Raw genomic sequence first — 19,156 nt, 5'->3', positions numbered from 1 at the left:
TCTGTCCGTCCACCCCTCCCTCCTTCTCTACACCCACCCATCCACCCATCTAATTATCCATCCATCTGTCCATCCATCCATCCGTCATCCATCCATCCATCCATCCGTTCGTCCACCCTCCCTCCTTCTCTACACCCACCCATCCATCCATCTAATTATCCATCCATCCATCCATCCGTCCGTCCATCCCTCCCTCCTTCTCTACACCCACCCATCCAGCCATCTAATTATCCATCCATCTGTCCATCCATCCATCCGTCATCTATCCATCCATCCATCCATCCACCCATCCATCCCTCCCTCCTTCTCTACACCCATCCATCCATCTAATTATCCATCCATCCATCTTTCATCCATCCATCCATCCATCCATCTATCTATCCAACCATCCATCCATCATCCATCCATCCATCTATCCAACCATCCATCCGTCCTTCCATTCATCCATCCATCCATCTATAAAACAATCAATCCATCTATCCAACCATCAATCCATCTATCCATCCATCCATCCATCCATCGTCTAAATCCATTGAATCCCTTTCTTGGTCATGAGGTTGCTGGAGCCTATCACAGTTGGGTACGCCCTGGATGGGTCGCCAGTCTATCACAGGGCCAACTATGCATGTTATCCTAATGAAACATTTTAATTTTTAGAGAATATTGTTTAAGTCTAAACTAGATAGCCACACAGCAAACTTAAAGTTTAGAATATATGACCTATTGGATATCAGATTACTCTCATCAGCTGTACATCTAACCGACTGTTCAATCTTTTTCAAAGTACAGAGCTTTAGTGCACTAAATCTTTATCATGTCCTCCACTGTTTGCTGGTTTAAACTTTGCTGCAGCTCTGCACACTCAGAACACCAGTGAACGCTGAATGCTCACCTCTGTTGTGACAACCACACAATACGGTCAGACAGCAAAGAACATTTTGGCATCTGTTCTATACATTCTTTCATCAATGCAGGTTCATCTCTGAGTTCTAACAAAAACACTCAAGTTAAGGTACGTCAATGTTTTAGGGTTAAAATAAAGAGTTAGAAAAAAACACAGCAAAAACATGAAAAAGTATGAATTGTGTTATTGAATGAATCCGTTGTTCGCAGGAAAACTTCCCATACACTACCAGACTTTGACATCTGTGTGCAGCTCCTTCATTTTGTTTACACATTTTAACCCTGAGTGGTTTAATGCTTATATTGTTTTTACTGAAGGAATGTATTCAAAGCACCATTTAACTAAAGGTCAGTATTAATGTGAAACTGCTGTATGTTGTGTTTGTTTTTTGTCCAGGTCTGGAGAAGGGCAGCCAGTATAGTTTTCAGGTAGCAGCCATGACAGTGAATGGAACTGGGCCTGCCAGTGACTGGTACACCGCAGAGACCCCCGAGAACGACCTGGACGGTACGTGTTCACGTCTGAGTGCTGCAATCTGCAGAACAGGAAGCAACTTTCTCTACTGTCACAACACACATAAATATTTAACCAACAAAGGGCTGGAACTGCAGATACAGCCGAGGTTTGGTCCCAGGGGGGGACAAAATGCAATGAAGGCAAAAGAAAATTGTGTGTGGGAGGTGGTGGGGGGTGTCCAAAAGGATTGTGGGGCATTTGACAAATTATAGCTACAGTAAAAAATGCATGAAACAAAAGGAAAAAGCCCAAAACTTCTATTTTTGAGAACAGTTCTTGCAATAATTTGTTTTGAGAATGAAGTTTGTACGGATTTTTACAACTTTTATAAAGCATTCTTCCTGTTTTGTATACATAAATCTTGGAATTTGTTTAATAAATAGTGCTAAAATGAACATTCACATTCATATGTATCTGCATCGTGAGTGGAAATGAACTCGCAGGATTGTTGGATATTGTTAAACAAAGGACCTCATTCAGGAAAAGATCAATTTTTAGATGGTTTTTTGAGAGAAATTACACAAAATAATGTGCACTTCATGAAAACTGATTGAATATTGTAAATAAAATATTAAGTTTGCAAGCTTTGGTTGGTAAACTAATAGGAACTCCTCTCATTGATATGTGGGTGGCTAGATGGATGGATAGCCAGACCGACAAGAGCAGCAAACAGTGTTTGGCCCCTAATAATTCTTTTCAGAATAATTGGAAAAGCTGACCTCAGGCTGATGCTCAGAACTTTCCTGTGCTGGTAAGCAGGAAGCTGCAGAGATAAAAACAACAAACACATCTATACTAACTATGTTTCTTGATTGGGACAAAGGGAGACACAAATCTCATTTTAATCGATTATCACTCAATAAAGCAATATGAAGCGTCTGCCTGTGGGGACTGAGAGCTCAGTAATCTGATCTAATCTGATGCGGAGGAATAACAGAAAGTGTCAGGCCTTGTAAGGTCCTATTACAGTGCTAAACAGGTTACTGTTTTCTTGCCACAGCTGCTTGAAGGATTGTGCTTGTAATTTCTATCATGATAATCTAAAATATTCAGTTATTTGACTAAAAAATGCCCGTTTCTGAAGCGTGTTTCTCTTGTGCTGTTGCTCCAACACCCTTAACCCTGGCAGAGAGTCAAGTGCCCGACCAGCCCAGTTCTCTGCACGTCAGACCGCTTCCTAACAGCATCATCATGTCCTGGACTCCGCCCCTCAGCCCCAACATCCTGGTTAGAGGCTACATCATTGGCTACGGGGTGGGGAGTCCCTACGCTGAGACGGTCCGAGTGGACAGCAAGCAGAGATACTACTCCATTGAAAACCTTGGTAAGGACAGAAAGAGTACACAAAACGTGTTCAGTGAACTTCCTCTGAAGACACAAACATTCACTTACTTACTATGCACACTTTATGAATATGCAGATTGGTGTTTGTCTCTCTCACCACTGCTCCCCTCATCAATGCTCCAACGATGATCAAGTAAAAACCATGTAATACAAAAGCATCTGCTGTTGAGAAGGATTCAGATAAATGGCTGTTTGATTATGATCCAATTCTTACACGGAATGACTGCTGCAGACTTTGACTAGAAATCCTCATCCACCTTCCTGATGTCTTTGTTTGGTAATTATTCTAGACAATGAAATGTCGTGTGGATATCACAAATGCATGTAGGGAGTGATGATACCTTCAACTCTATTCGGAGCCATTTTTCTAATCATTCATGTAGAGTTTGAGCGTTGCTCAGATTATCTTAGAAAGGTGAGGTTCAAAGAAAGGAACCTCATGAATTTACCGTGGATACAATCAATACTGAAAGTAATAGATTAACTGAACTTTGTGAGCACACTCGAAAAATGGCGGCAAAAATAGGATCACAAGTCAACAGTTGGTTAAAAAGTGTTTCTACAAAATTTAGATTAATTTAAGAGATTACTGTCTGTCTATACCAGGGGTGTCAAACTCCATCACACAAATGGCCAAAATCCAAAACACACCTTAGGTCGCGGACCAAACAGGATAAACATTTACTGAACACTCTAAAACGAAGTTTTTAAAACTTTAAAACCGTAACTTTTTAACATAATCATGAACTAGAAAAAAATAACTTAGGTCAGCCAAAACAGCGAGCATGTAGGTGAAATATTTCTTCAACTCCAAAACAGCCTAAAAAATCTTAGTAAATACCAAAATAGTCAAAAAGCTAGAAGACTGACAATTTTTAAAATGTTAAAACTTTAACTTTTTTATATAATTATAAAAAATAAAAAGGCAGGAATATTGTTCCAGAATAAATCAACTTAAACAGCTTTTAATATTTTATTCTCCCTAAAAATATATTTAGTCAAAATTATACAAGTTAGAAATAAGTACAAGATAACATCGGGTCATTAATAACAATAAAATAAAATGATCTGGAGGGCCGGATAGAATTACCTGGAGGGCCAGATCCGGCCCCCGGGCCTTGACTTTGACACGTGAGGTCTATCCATATGAATGCACCTATACATGTACATACACGTTACAATAAAACAGAAGGCATAATTAGCATGACTATCATTTTACCAGTTTTAGTGTATGTGGTGAAACAGGCAGTGAGTGTGAAGAGTTTCACTCGAAGTCAAACCTGACTCCATTAATTGTTTTTTAAGGAAGATCTCAAAATATAAATATAGTGCGAAAGTAGTATGTTGAAAAATATGTGTTTAGATTGGTACATTGAAATGTTGGTTTCTACCTTAGATTTATTGTATTAATAAATCTGCTCCGTGTCTGACTAAAGAGCCAACTGGCAGTATTCTCAGTTCTGTTGTGTCATTCCTGCGAGCCAAGAACATAGAAAATGTTCATTTTTTATGTCTGTTTATTACATCAATGCCAAAAAAGTCTATTTCTGCTGGATTTACAACACAAAAGAGACTTTCAGCTCCGCCTCTTTATTCTGTTTAGCCAGCAAAGCATCAATGTTGACTTAGACCTTCGCTCTGCTGTTAATGTGCCCTGATGATAAAATGCCTATTTAATTATGATCAATAATTTAAAGAATTTAATAGGAAATGCTTGAGGAGAAGAATTCAATTTGGAAAGGTTTGAAAAGAGAAAAGATCCTCTCTTGTGAGAGCACAACAAGACATTAGCATGCCAAGGAAGACAAAAACAAATTGGACGAATTTTTTATGCATAGTTGAAAATTTCCCTCAGAGGTCTGATAATGGAAGGATAATGAAAAAATAAAATCTAGCAATTGTGTTGCATACACACATGGGACTGAGTGCACATGTGTACATGGCATTTATAATGCATAGTGATCATTAATTCATGCGGTAAGGCATCCGGGGAGCAGAGGGGGAGTCTGCTTTATTTGTGCACGAGTTTGACGGTATGTGGGAGCGCGTTGCGTCGTGTATCAGCAGTCAAGACACAGGAGGAACCACTGACTGGCAATTAGTTCAAATCAGGAAAACAAGTCACTTCTTTAAAACCTGCAGAAAATCCGGTTGTAGTCTGAAATGTTTGTTAATGTGGAGAAAGTTACAGGAGTTGCTTGTCAACTTAGCTCTGTCAAAAAGGCCTTGACCTTTAAATTCTTCTCTATTCATTTCACAAATGTTGCATGATGAATTATGCCATAAAATGGTAATTTCCTGTGCTACAAGTCATAAACAATCACTGATTCTGTCGTCTTCCTCCCCCCTCAGAGCCAAGCTCACACTACGTTATTTCTCTGAAGGCGTTTAATAATGCTGGTGAAGGAGTTCCTCTATATGAGAGCGCTGTCACCCGATCTCTGACAGGTAAGAACACATGTAATTATCAAAAATTACCCTGTGATCCATCATCTGATGCTGTATAATTAATATGTTTTTAAAAATTGCAGCTCAACCCAGAAAATGAAGGCTATGCCAATGTGAAAATCAGAAATAAAAACAAACATTAAATCAGGCATCACTGTGGTGTTCACTTATCAAATCATTATCGGGGTGGAGGTGAGTGGATGAGACGTTCGTGGAAGAAGTACAGAACTCTCCTCACTGCCAAAAGTACGCAGAGTAGGTGGAAAGATTCAAATTAAAAAAGCTTTAAGAGGGAGTTACAATCATTTTCAATCACATTGAACTACAATTGAGTCAACTGTAGAGAAAGCAATAGAATCTGAAAATAGAAAATTGAAACTAAAGACCATTTATACTGAGCTATTTAGTAAAGTGAGTGATGAGAAGGAACCGTGGTAATTGTGAACATAAACCACAGCGGAAATTCTGTCTACAACTTTAATATTTGAATATTTGTGTGAATTATACAATGGCTCTTTTTTCTTGAACATGCATCTTGTGTGCAGCGTCTGCAAACGCAGCAACATTAATACATCTCTCTCCACCCAGAGGGTGTACTCAGACGCTACAGCCCCTCTAGCTTACAGCCCCTGGGCTGCATGGCGCCTTAGGCGAAAAAGAACTTGGCTTCTCCTGCAGGGTTTTAGATCCAAAAGTTTCAGTTAGGCAACTCTTAGTTTAATAGCAAACCCGCTAACCAACTGCACCACCGATTGGCTAAGATTCAAGAGAGATTTCAACTATTAAGGGTGTTGGAGAAAGAACATTAGGTCACCAGTTAAATTTGTTTTTTTTTTCACCAAAATACAGGGGATGAGTGGGTGGGGGGTGAATTTCAAAGCAATTTTATATAGGTAAAAAAAAAAAAGACTCTGCTGTTACTTGGTGCCCCCTCCAGCAGACAGTGCCCTAGGCGGCCGCCTAGGCCACCTATTCCCATGGCCAGCCCTGGTAGTGTGAGATAAAAAGATCTTCTCCAGAGCATTCTGGATTTTGTGAGCAGTTCTCTCAATAACCATTTTTTGAAGACACAAGTCACTTTGTTTTTTCCACTAGAAAATCAGAAATCATAAATGAACGGTGTACAATGTAAAGATTTGCGTGGCCCACTTGACCCTGCGGGTGGATCTGGGAGGAGCTACCAGCTAATGTTTTTAATCTGATCGTATAAGGAACTATATCTGTGGATTTTAATCTTAGAATGTAGAAGACACAGATGATTTTTAGAAAAAAAATCAGGTTTATTTTTTGTGAAGAGTTCTACAAAAACCTGAAACAGAAAAACAAATACATCTCAAAACATTAAAAGTGGTGACACCTTGGTGCTAAACTCAGTACTAGTAGCAGCTTATTTCTCTATATTGTATTGTTACATATAGTGATAATAATCAGTCAGCTTCATCAAAAATGACAACAACTATTGTCTTATTTATCTGCAAATGAATCCTAAAAAGTTGATGTGTTGCTTCAAGAACCAGAAGATAAAAGAACATCAAGATTTCTTACTATTGATATTTAAGGCAGAATTTCTTAGCGTCATGTTTGACAGTTGAATTAGTGCAGCTCCATGACTCCATGACAAGACTTAACTCCCACTGTAAGTGGTCAGTAATCATTCAGTCAGGAAGCTGGTCACAATTCAGCAGGAAAAGGCTAAATCACAGGAGATTAAGAGTGAGATTCTAAGATCTGCTCCCTGGCAACACATTAGAGTTTTATCAAATATTTAAACACGATTAGCATGAGTGCCTTTGTAAGAACCCATATTAGCAGTTTTACCCTAGCATTCAAACAGAGCTGCTGTTTAAAAGCAGCTATAGAGTAAACAGTAATGCTACGTGTAACTCTTCATCACTCCAAGAGGAGCCGCAAAGCAAACAATCTGTCAGCCTGATTGTAGTGATGGCATTCATAACTACTGTGGCTTGAGCTGTAAAAGAGTGACTTTTAGAAAAAAACATCACTTCCCCCACATCTCATCCTTATATTATGTTTATGAAGCGTTTTAATATAATGCATTGATGTTTTATTTATAGTGCAATGACTTTCAACAATGCTTTTACCATATCTGTGAGACTGTCTTTGCGATGGAGACTCATTAGGCCTTCCTGCAGAAAATCCTTTCTAAAAGTGAGATTAATGAAATGGGTCCAAGTCTCAGCCAAGTTTCAACTTATAAATTAAACAGTCGGCCCTTCTCTTCTCACCCAGCAGCCCGCAGCGGACATAAATCCTTTATTACCTTCATGAAAACGTCACATTTTTGAGGTTTTCAACCTTCACGATGTGACGATAGTAATAAGAACAACTAGCAGTGAAGACAATTCACTTCAGTGAGCTTTGAAAAGAATCATTTTATCAGACTTCCAATTTTTCATTGAATACAAGAGACGAGGGAGATACGATGAGGTGACAAAGAAGAGACAGGAGACTGATGTGGTCAGACATGTAGAGTTAAAGCTGACACTGTAAGAAACAGGGATGTGATAGACTTGAAAATAAAGTGTGGAAGAGCAACAGAGAAATGAATGAGGGGGGTAAGACGGAGCATAGACATGGAGCATGAGGGCATGACAAAAGAGGAAGAGAAATGGGAGCAGGTGTAAGATGAAGAAACACAGATGTCGATAAGACACCCCCCCCCGCCCTAAAAAAAAAAAAAAGAATAAAAGCATTCTGTATTCTGCTAGGCTTTGTTCAACATGCTGCAGTGCTCTTGATGTAACTCACTGTTATAGATCTGAAATCTATAACTACTGGATTTAAACTCATTAGCGGAGGATGTTTAATACAATTATTGTTAAGTCTTTACATTTGCTTTAAATAAACAGTAGTTACAGATAATGAGTTGGAGTTAGCAAACACAGTGACCATGTTAGTGCTGTAGGTTTGTTCATAAAGTTTAATTCATGTGTTAACATTTGTATTGTCTTACATAGAAATGTTTACTTTTTGAAGTTTTTATTAGTATTATTTTAAATATAGGATACAAATGTATCCAGTACAGTAGTGCTGAGCCAAAATGTTAGCATTTACCTGAGTAAGACATTTATGGTTGTGTCCGAACCCCCCCCCCCAATCACTACATAGTGCGTTCCCCATTTTCTAGTGCAGTCCGAATCTACTAATGCCAAAATCGAGGGAACTCAAAATTTCCCAGAAACTAGCATGAAACTGGCTCACTAGATTAGCAAATATAGACCACTATGTATTGCGGTCGAACAATTTCAAATAAAAAAATCTGTTTAAATGTAAAATTTGAATAAATCATCCACATTTTCACCATCAGAACATAGTGGCTCACTGTCGTATTTATTCAATTTACACTTTGTGAAATCGGTGATGTCATATCCAGTGTTTAGAAAAACAAAAGTAAAGTAGGGAGTATTGTGTCCAAATTACTCTTTAAATCCAGTGCACTATATAGTTTTTTAGTGGTTTGGGGTTAGGGGGGATTTGGACACAACCTGTGCCTCTCTGTTTCAATTCCTTGATTCAGCAGTTCATGTCTTTATAATTCTCTTTATGAAAGAAATGGTTGATCAATAATGGAAAATCTCAGACAATAATCCTGGGAGGCAGAACTAACAATCTCAATACGTTCTCTGTCAAATGTTTTGTCATACTGTGAAGTGTTATCAATACTGCTTTTCTGTCCGTCACATACTGTAATCTAACTGTGGCACAGTTATATGCCAAATAGTACATTCAAATTCAGCTTTATTCATACAGGACTTTTCCTTTTCCAGAACACCTCAAATTCAATTCAATTCAATTCAATTTTATTTATATAGCCCAAAATCACAAAGAGATTTGCCTCATTGGGCTTCAAAATATAAACAATTGTTAAAAACTAAACAGACTACATACTACTCAAAGTCTTTTACATAAAATAAAAAAATACATAATAATAGCAAATAACAGTAAAAAACACTGATCAGAATAAAAGCCCCCCAAGACACAAAAATAACAGAAAATAAAATCAAACTAAAACATGAGGAAATACAAAAATGACCTTAGAGCTGAGCTAAGATGTTGACTATAGTTTTCAGTTTTTCCCCTCCCCTCACATCCTCCGGCAGACCTCTCCACAGGCGAGGCCCCATGTGGCCCTGCCAGGGGTTTTGTTCTAAACTTTGGGACCACCGGTAGACCTGATCTAGAGGACCAGGGGTTCTGGGAGGATCAGCAACTAAAACCAGTTCTGACAAAAATGAAGGATTAATATATTTATACTTAAATACCTTTCAAATGGATCCTAGAGCTGACTTCTTTCTGGTTTAGAGGCGTGCAGCCGAGTTATGAACAAGCTGCAGCCAATTAACAGCATTTTTCTTAACGCCAGAAAGAAGGGCATTGCAATAATCTAGATTTGACAAAAGTGTGTGTTAATATTTCACTACTGGCTGTGGAGAGGCTGGGTCTCACTTTCTGATGTGGTTAAATGCAGTAAAGCGGTTTATGTGAATTTCAAAGGCCAGATCTGCATCTAAAATCACAAAGAGCTTTCTGACTCACATTTAAGTTATGAGTTGAATAGTAAAACTGGATCTTCTCTCTCTCTGCTTCAGGAACAATTAAAATTGTTTTTTAGTCTTAATTGACATTTTAAAGTTCTCTCCCAGCCACATTTCAAAACCAAATGTACAAGTTAAGTATGGAAGTTTGTGCCTCCTGCTGACGTCACCAAGCTCAAGCATACGGGTTAAAAAGTGAGGGACCAAAGACGGAGACACACCACATGTTAGCCTGGGCCTCCCAGTCGACAGGTCATTTACATTGACAGTAAAACCTCTTCCTGTGAGGTAAGATTCAAACCAGCCGAAGAATGTTCCAGTAATTCTAGTCATGTCACTTACACTCTCTGGCCTTTTTATTAGGTATCTGTCCAACACATTTCTAATCATCCAATCACATGACAGCAGCTCAATGTATTTAAACTTGTAGACATTTTCAAGATGATCTGCTGCAGTTCAATCTGAGAACTCACATTTTGGTTGTTGGCGGAGTCAGCCTGAACCTTCCCTGTTTGGTTACCCTTTAACTGATGATTCTAAATTGTCCCTAAGTGTAAATGTGAGTGTGTTGCACTGTAACTGACTGATGATCTCTCCAGGGTGTACCCCTCCATTGTCCACCTGCAACTGGGATAGGCTCCAGCAACTCAGAAAGGGATTTAGCGGATTCAAAAGATAGATGGAGGGATGTTTAGTTACCAAAGCACATTAAAGGGAACCCTTTATTCTTATGAGCAGCAGTATCTACTCAGTCTCCCTCAAAACACTACACAGTGTAAATCTACAGTCATGGTTATGGAGGCCAGCAGAGGCATCAAGACCAATCTGTAAGAGCCGAAATCAAAGTCTCACAGATCTGCTGTCTGCTGGGCATCAGCCGCATCTCTTCTAATGATACGATATGTTGTTTAGGCCAGTCATGATGTAAAAAAGCAACAATCACCTCACATGAAACAGGACAAAACTTTTTAAAAATGAAACACTTTTGTTCAAAATGCAGTGTGGAGTGACAGATCTTTTCTCAGTGTAAGGTAAACATTTTTAACAACTCAGAGCTCAAAGGAAGCTCAGCTTTCCAGATCATCTCCAAGCTACAGACAGACCTGCATTTAAGGGACAATGTGTCATTTCAGTTCAGTATTATCCCTGTTGTCAGTGATGAAAGCGGCTGTTTTGGAAGAGGGTAGAAAATGACATTTGTGCTAAATGGTAAAACTGCTATGCCCTCAGGTGTCACCTATCAAACACTTTCAATGTGGACTTGAGTCTCCTCTCAAGACAATTTCACAGCAATTCACACCTTGAGCAGTGAGACTCAAACATCTCACATGGTATCCATTGTAAGAAAAATTTGCAACGTATTTTAGAATAAAGAAACCTGCGTGACCTGAACTGCTCAAACACGTCCATGTCTAAACAGCTTATACATATAAAATTCCATATTGAAACTATAAACTACAGACAGAATTTAAACGAGAAGTGGCCTTGGGCTGGTCTTTCAGAGCTAGCCTAAGTAGTGAGAACCATTTACCCCCCCGTTCTGTGAAACAGTCTATATCAGGGGTCTCCAACTCAATCACACAGGGGGCCAAAATCCAAAACACACCTTCTTTTTTTACTTTAAAAATGTAACTTTTTAATATAACTAGAAATGAAAACAGAAATATTTCAAGATTTTTGTAATTCATAAATGCGTTTAAAAGTTGCAGTTATAGAGTTTTAAAATTGTCATTCTGCTAGTTTTTGGACTATTTTGGCATTTACTAAGATTTTTTAGGCAGTTTAGCAAATATTTCAGCTACATGCTAGCTTCTTCTTCTTTCACTCTTTCGCATCAGTGATTTGGCAGAGTTTTTACCCCGGATGCCCTTCCTGACACAACCCTGTACTTGAGGGGCACAGGGACCCAGTTAGGCAGCAGCATCAAGGGTCTTGGCTAAGGACCCAATCTGGGTGGGGATCAGTGGACAACCCTGGGATCGAACCCAGGACTCCCTATACTTAGCCCACTGAGCCATCCAGCCGCTAGCTAAATGCTAGCTGTTTTTGCTAATTTAGGCTTTTTTTTTATTTTTTTTTTTATAGGATATTTTGAAGTTTAGCTATATTTTCAGCTACATGCTATTTAGTTATTCATAATTGTCTTAAAAAGTTACAGTTTTAAAGTTTAAAAAATGTAGTTTTAGAGTGTTCAATCAATGTTTCATCTGTTCGGCCCGCGACCTAAGGTGTGTTTTGGATTTTGGCCCCTTGTGATTGAGTTTGACACCCCTGATCTAAAGGATCCTGAATAACACTAATAACTTGTCAAAGATAATCATGGTTTGATATAAATCACTTTATCTTTGGCAGGAACAATGCTGTTTGGTTCTGTTTAGTGGACATGGTCATTCATCCCGAAGTCCTTCAACTCTGTGTTGAAAAGCTGCTGTGTGCGGAATATGGAAAGGTTTTTGTGTAGGTCTCCATCACACATTTAATCATACATGGGAATTCATGCAGATTTTTAAAGATCAGTTGACCAATGTGGGATTAAAGCCCAGAACGGGTAGTCTGACATGGAAATGCAAGGAGACAGTGAACTGATCCAGAGGGCTGAAACTCAGCCTGTTTCAACAGAGGTTGAACAGTGACAGCACACACACGCCCCTACACACGCACACACACACACCCCTACACACACCGACACACACACACCCACAGACACACTAGCTTTCTTGCCATGGCAGCAGCCTGCTGGAGAGCTTTTTATGAGAGCTTTAAAAAACGGCTCATTAAGAGTCGGATCCTTGTTAATATACTGCCTTGTCCTCGCCTCGCCGCCCCCACGCTGCAGAGGCAAAACGGATCCCCAGCCAGCCGCCAAACCACCACTTAATCAATGACTTGAGGACCGCAGAGAGTTGGGGTGGGGTGGGGGATGTGATAGAGAAGGGATGAGAGTTGGAAGGAAAGGATAGAGGAGGACAGAACAGCAGGAGAAAGATGTAGAGGAACTTGAGGAGTAAACACGAGCTGCACTGAGATGAGGGCGAAAGAGAAGAGACTTAAAACCTAGACTTGGATCAGAGGAAGAGATCAATGGAACGATACTATGATGTCTGAATGAAAGAATAACAAATAAAAAAAAAGCTGGGCCAAAAATGAGTATATGGGATGTAGCATGAGTGGAATGCTATGGTAGAAGTAAGTACACAAGATGTGCAATTAGACAGAAGCTTGCTAGATGCTCATTAGTATTCTGTTCAACAGGAGCTTTATTGGGATGCTGGGCGACCAGTTTAACCACAACACTGTCTGCTGCAGCTCGCCTCCCAGCCCCAAACACATCCCTCATCAATCTCTTTCTGTCTCTCATCAGTCTCACTCCCTTTGTTGGCCTGCAGCTGTACATTTCTCTTCAAACACAACACATTAGATGCCACTGTTGATTCTCTCAGCAGTTCAACACACTGCATACAAAACACAAGAGTTGTTTTTCATCTTTTACAGTGATGGTTTTCCTTGAGCTGGTCAGCAGACGTGTCAGGAGCTTAAAGCGTTAACTCTTTTAGAGGCTAAATGAAAGTGGGGCTCCATTATTTCTTTGCATGATGCAATACAATTTATCCTCAACTAAAAGTTCTGTCACCTCCTGTAACATGGTTTCATTAAGAATCTTTAATGTGGAAAAGATTTGTTTTTCTTTCATTCAAAATGTCTATATTTAAAAATATAATTATTCATCTTTTGCCAGTTTTGTTCTTATATGATGCATTCAAATGTAAAAAATACAAATTTTTCCCCCATTAAAAGTAAAAAAGTATCTTCATTTATAAAGTAGTGTTGCAGAAATTGATGTGCAAAATGCAAATGTTGTTAACCTTATAACGCCGGAGCTCCAATGTTTATGTTCTTTAATATACTGTAAATTTTCAACCGTTAACACGATAATTCCAGTAGATTGAGAAGGAAAAAAGCGGCTCTGAGCCGCTTTTTTCCTTCTCAATCTACTGGAATTATCGTGTTAACAGTTAAAAAGTTACAGAATGTTAAAGATTTTGTGTTTAGGCGTCACCGACGATCCCTCAGGTGTTAAAGGGTTAATAATGATTTTAGTAAAGTCACATCTGCACAAGCATAAAACAAACCTAATTGAAGCCGTTCTAAAGTTGCATTCACACCATCATTCCAGCCACGACTTTGTAGATCCTAAATGTATCTGTCTATTCTAATTTCTAATGAGCCTGAGAATCACATTTTTGTAGTCTATCAAACATGACCAAAGGTCATAAATAATAAGGAATTACCCTCCTTTATTACCTAACTGTATAATACTAAAAACATCCATTGACTTTCTTTAGACCAGAAACATAGTTACCATTGTAAAAAACTGAGTATGAATCTCTTTCACATTCCTCCCACTTTGCTTCTGGTTCCGTTAGATCTGGGAGCACTAAGTCTGGCTTCTCTTTAATTTACCTGTTCTTTCTGTCTGTTAGAAACAGTTTTCATCTTCTGCTGCCTTCAGATGCTTCCTCAAACTCAACTGTTCCATTTGTAAAACCTGCTGATATTTCTGAATGCACCTGAAAGTAGCATCCTAAAGGCTGGAGCCACTGACCCCACACAGCCCTGATCTCTCCTAGACAGAGGATACACCTGAACAGGAGACACTGCAACTCCTGAAGAGTTGGGATATTTTGTTGTTCTCACTACAAACATAATCTTCAAAGTTCTGACTGTGTGAGCTTCACGTGGCTCCAATTCCTGTGTAGAATAAAGGTTCTGATCTGCACTTCTCTTTACTGTCTTTTCTCCTTTTTCTCCTGTTTTCCATCTGGTCACCCTCCTTTTCCCTCCTGTGTTGTTGCATGGCAATCTCAAACTTGAATCATTTTTTTATATTTACATGTTCTTGTTATTCATTTCTAAATCACTACAATTGCTTGTTTATTGCATTTATTTTCATTATCATTGTTCTACATCTTGGTTAATGTTACCTGCCTGACATCAGACCCCATAGACCCATTGGAAGACGACCTCTTCCACCTCTTTGATAAATACCCCACTCCCATGCCAGACACCAGCACTCCCATGATCCCTCCTGTTGGGGTCCAAGCTGTAGCTCTGTCCTCGGACTCTGTACGGATGTCGTGGGCCGACAACTCCATGACAAAGAACCAGAAGTCCTCTGAGGTCCGGTATTACTCTGTCAAGTGGAAGAGCAGCTACTCCACAAGTGGGAAATACAAGGTAAGCAGGAGAAGCTGATCTATGTTAGGGAGGATTCTGGATGTTAACTTTGAAAAACCGAGCAAACCTCCTTTATGATGTAACCTAAGGGTAGTAAAACAGCAGAAACAAAATCACTTATGGTGCATTTATGCAAATTCACGTCTCCTACCTCTCTTTTGACGCATTTCAAATTTACTGCTTAACGCCTTGGCGTTCCTGCTGCGGAGCAACCGCTGAAGTTGTTCTGGAATTCATCGTTGCTACATCATGGAAAACATGGATGATGTTGAGCGAGTAGATTGGGTTTACATGTTTTGGAGAGCTCTACAGAGGTGTCAGCAAGCACATGGCTGTGTTTGTTTTCACCAGATCTTTCAGAGTCTCTCTGGTTCTGTGTGCTGCACTTTTGCAGCGAGAGCTGCACCAGAGCGACGTTTCAAACGTTACTTCCGTCTGTTTGTGGTCCAGTTTGGACTTTGAATTAAATAAACTTAAACTTAACCCAAGAGGGGGGAAATAACAAAAAAACTGAGGGACCTTTTTATTATTGTCTTAATGAAAATAATAAAAACATCATAGGCCCATAAAGGTAGAGCGATCCTGCGTGCTACAATGGCACTCGCGTTGGCTCTCCGGGCTGCCAGCAGCTAACCACCGGCGAGCAAGCAGAGCGTGTTCCACTGCCCAGAGACCCGCAGTCTGGGCAGTAGACCTCACTAGATTAGATCTGCTGGGCACCTGGAGGGCAGCGATCGCTATCAGCTCTACTGGAGCCTGAGGAGGAGAGCTAACTTGTTCGCTAGATGAGCTCTGTAACACGCTGCCAATGTGTATCCCGCCCTCATCCAACAATAACTGGGACAGTTTCCAGGAACCTAGCAATCTCCGTGGGTTGAGAAAATGAATGGAAGATCGTGATGAAAATCTTCTCGTCGAGCCGCCATCTTGAATATTTCTTTCTACCCTATGATCTAGTCACTGAAAATGTTACGTGCCCAAAGCTGAGTCCCTGATTGGTTGACGAGCCGCGCTGTGGCAGATTGCATCTTTACATTGACTTAACATTAAAACTTTACGCCTCCGCCACACCGGCCACGCTCCATGTAGATGCACCATCAGACGTGTATGTCTAAGTGATTTTATGTATGTCAAAACAACATGAAATGAGATGTATGTGTTTGATTAAATGCTTAAGAGTTGGGTTTGTAAAATACCCACTATTGTGATGAATGTGGAACAAAACTAAGGAACTCCTGAACTTCCTCCACAGCACTCATGACTTCCTGTAAGATTCACGTTCATGTTTAGTCAGTTAAGTGTAACCTCAGAAAAAGATGGTGCTGTTATCTACAGTGCATCAAAATGTATGAGTTAATTCAATAACACTATTTATACAAGTCTTGTTAAGAATAAAAACAGCAGACGAGGCAGTTCCTGCAGCCCCTTTTAAGCAGTAACATTCAAAGGTGTGCTTCACTAAAACCTTGTTGGCTTTGCCACTATCAGTGTATTCAGAGAATCAAAGAGTCTGACAAGCCCACAAGAAATTATAATTTAGTTTTAGTGAGCACAAAATATTTTAAATCATTCTCAGATGAAAGAAACCACTTACATGGTTCACACAGGCCATTCTACTAAATGAATCAGATGACTTTTCCTGTCATATAATTCAGTTTTCTCAAGGAGACTTTTTTTGTCTCACCAGTCCCTGGAAATGAACATAAAAATGCAATAAAAGAAAAGTTCTGGTAATACACCCACTCTGCGGCGTTTTATAAACAGCAGGGCCGGTCACCAGGGAGGTGTCATTTTCTCAGTCTCAGTCTGAAAGGGAGGAATTTTCTTTGACTCTCATTAATTAAAAAAGAAAGAAAAGAAAAAAAAGTTGTGCAGCTGTTTCAGTTTGTGAAAGCCAGTGATTCTCAAAAGAAAATCCATTTTTAAAGTGAAAAAGTACATCCTCAGCTACAGAGCAGGTGTGCAGACAAATGTGAAAGTTTGTTTTCCATCTGTAATTAGAAGGTTTTGAGTCAGATGCAAACGGGTAAAGTTAAACCACAAGAGAATAAATGGATTCTAATTTGCACGAATGTGTTTTCAGTCTGCAGACACCACTGCTCTGAGCCACACCGTCACTGGCCTGAAACCAAACACCATGTATGAATTTGCTGTCATGGTCACCAAAGGTCGAAAGTCCAGCACCTGGAGCATGACGGCACACGCCACAACGTATGAAGCAGGTATGGTTCTCACCTCTCCTACTGAGCTGCAGCTTCAAATGATGAATCTGAGTGCAGTGAAGACAGAAAAACCAGCAGCATAATGAGGAGCTGGTGCTTGAGTGGGGGTCCAGCTTCTCCTGGAATCTGTTTTCTTCTTATGGAGTTTGGAGAGTAAACACTCCATGTTCAGGAAACTGACATGCTTAAAAAGTGACTTGTAGAGCTTTATTCTCTTCCTCCCCCCTGAACTGCAATTATTTTTAACAAGGACTTTAACAATGGGCAGAAATCACGTCTTGGTTCAGTGAAGAGTCGCTGCAAACTTCACTCTCCTCAGCAACAACACAACAACAGTCTGCAACAATGAAACCCACCGCAGACTGAAATCAAAATGTCAAGGTATCACTTTCAGGATGTATACAATCGTGTTTGCCGGATTTGTTACCCAATTAAGCGTGAACGGCATCATGCCACCGGCTCCCCAAGGCCCACTGGAATACATTGACATTCAGAGTGAACAGATGGAGTCCACTCGGTTTCTGCACAGATCTACCCACACACACTGACCTCACTTTACAGCCTAGTTCCAGCAGCAACTGCAGCTCCAAACTTACCCACGGGGTTCCAATAACCAGTTTTTCAACTAATTTTAACAGCAAGTCCCCCTCCAATGAAAATAATGTTTTTGGAGTTTTTAACATGTCAGTGTGTCATTTTTCTTCTGAAAGAGAACAAATGTAATAAGAAATCATTTAGTTTTTACATTTCCGAGTATTTCTCCTTTTAAATCTGTCAATCAAACTGTCACAGACAGACTCTGTTTGAATGAATAATCTTTTTATGTAGCAGCGGTGAAGATTTACCCTAGCAAGACACTGCTATCATAATCAAACAGGGGGGTCAGGGGCGGGGCTACTCAGCTCCACAAGCCACGCCCCCTCATAAGAGATTATGAAAACGGAGGCTTCAGATCAACACAAAAAATGGCTTTTTAAGACATTTAGGTTGTGGGATTTTGGGTAGCATCTTCATAATCGCAAACGTTTTTTTAAATAAAAAAATGTCCTAGGGAGACTTTACAAGGATCTCCACTTACAAAAATGAATAGTGGATAATCTGGACAAAAATGTAAATCTGGAAAAATCAGGTGTGAGCGTTGCGACCATTAAAAGCCCTGATCAATGGAGCAAAGACAGCACGATTTACCATGGCAACGGGAGCAAATGCCCGAGTTTTGTACTTCCGGCGACGTAAATTGATAAGTTCCTTCAAGCATATGCCGACTATAGGAGCACATTTTCTGCAAGAAAAGCAACACAGCTGCAGCGGTAGAACAGAGAGAAAATATCTGCAGTTATTTGAATCATTTCTAATAATGAATAAATAATGTCAGGAAGGTTATTTTGTCACTTGTTGAGTAAGGAATGGTTTTTGATCTGTTACTAATTTAACCAGTAATCTCTGTAATCGCATGAATGAGCAGTTTGGTAACCCCCCCCCACACACACGGATATCACTGCACGCTAAAAAAGAAACTGTAGCCGCATTTATTTAATTTTGATTCTCAAGACTTAAAAAATATTCGCCGATTCTTCTTTTTCTTTTTTAAGCATAAAAACACTTTCTGAAGCTGGGAATTGAACTCAGGCCTCCGCCGCGAGAGGCAGCGTTGCTGACAACAGAGATAACATTTGACGCAAACACAAGACGGTAGATGAGTTCAAACTCATTCCAGGTGTTTGACATTCAATCATTTCTATTAAGGGTTTAAGATGAGGAAAAGAAAACTCTGTATTTTTAATAGCAAGTCCCTGGAAAAACTCACTATTTATAATATCGCTCAAATAAAAATGAATTGGGAGACTCCAGTCAGTCGACTCGTGTCCTCCAAATCCTCTACCGACGTAAATAACATTTCCTCTGGATTAATCAGCCTCCTCTCTACATGA

General features: G+C 39.7%; 1 protein-coding gene across 2 annotated transcripts in view; it reads left to right on the top strand.

The window, feature by feature from the left end:
* Nucleotides 1-19,156, top strand: part of dcc (DCC netrin 1 receptor) — a 309,299-nt gene that overhangs the window by 219,367 nt on the left and 70,776 nt on the right. The window contains exons 14-18 of one of the 2 annotated variants that reach the window (XM_036214404.1): nucleotides 1,301-1,411; nucleotides 2,550-2,744; nucleotides 5,117-5,212; nucleotides 14,831-15,003; nucleotides 17,087-17,225. In XM_036214404.1, coding sequence (XP_036070297.1) covers nucleotides 1,301-1,411; nucleotides 2,550-2,744; nucleotides 5,117-5,212; nucleotides 14,831-15,003; nucleotides 17,087-17,225 — 714 coding nt within the window. Of the gene's footprint in view, nucleotides 1-1,300; nucleotides 1,412-2,549; nucleotides 2,745-5,116; nucleotides 5,213-14,764; nucleotides 15,004-17,086; nucleotides 17,226-19,156 lie in introns of both variants that reach the window. The other variant, XM_036214403.1, reaches the window with a different exon arrangement.

The sequence above is a fragment of the Oryzias melastigma genome, linkage group LG12 (genome assembly GCF_002922805.2).
Source record: "Oryzias melastigma strain HK-1 linkage group LG12, ASM292280v2, whole genome shotgun sequence".
NCBI lineage: Eukaryota > Metazoa > Chordata > Actinopteri > Beloniformes > Adrianichthyidae > Oryzias > Oryzias melastigma.
The sequence above is the reverse complement of the archived record's forward strand: the minus strand, read 5'-3'. Positions and strand labels throughout refer to the sequence as shown.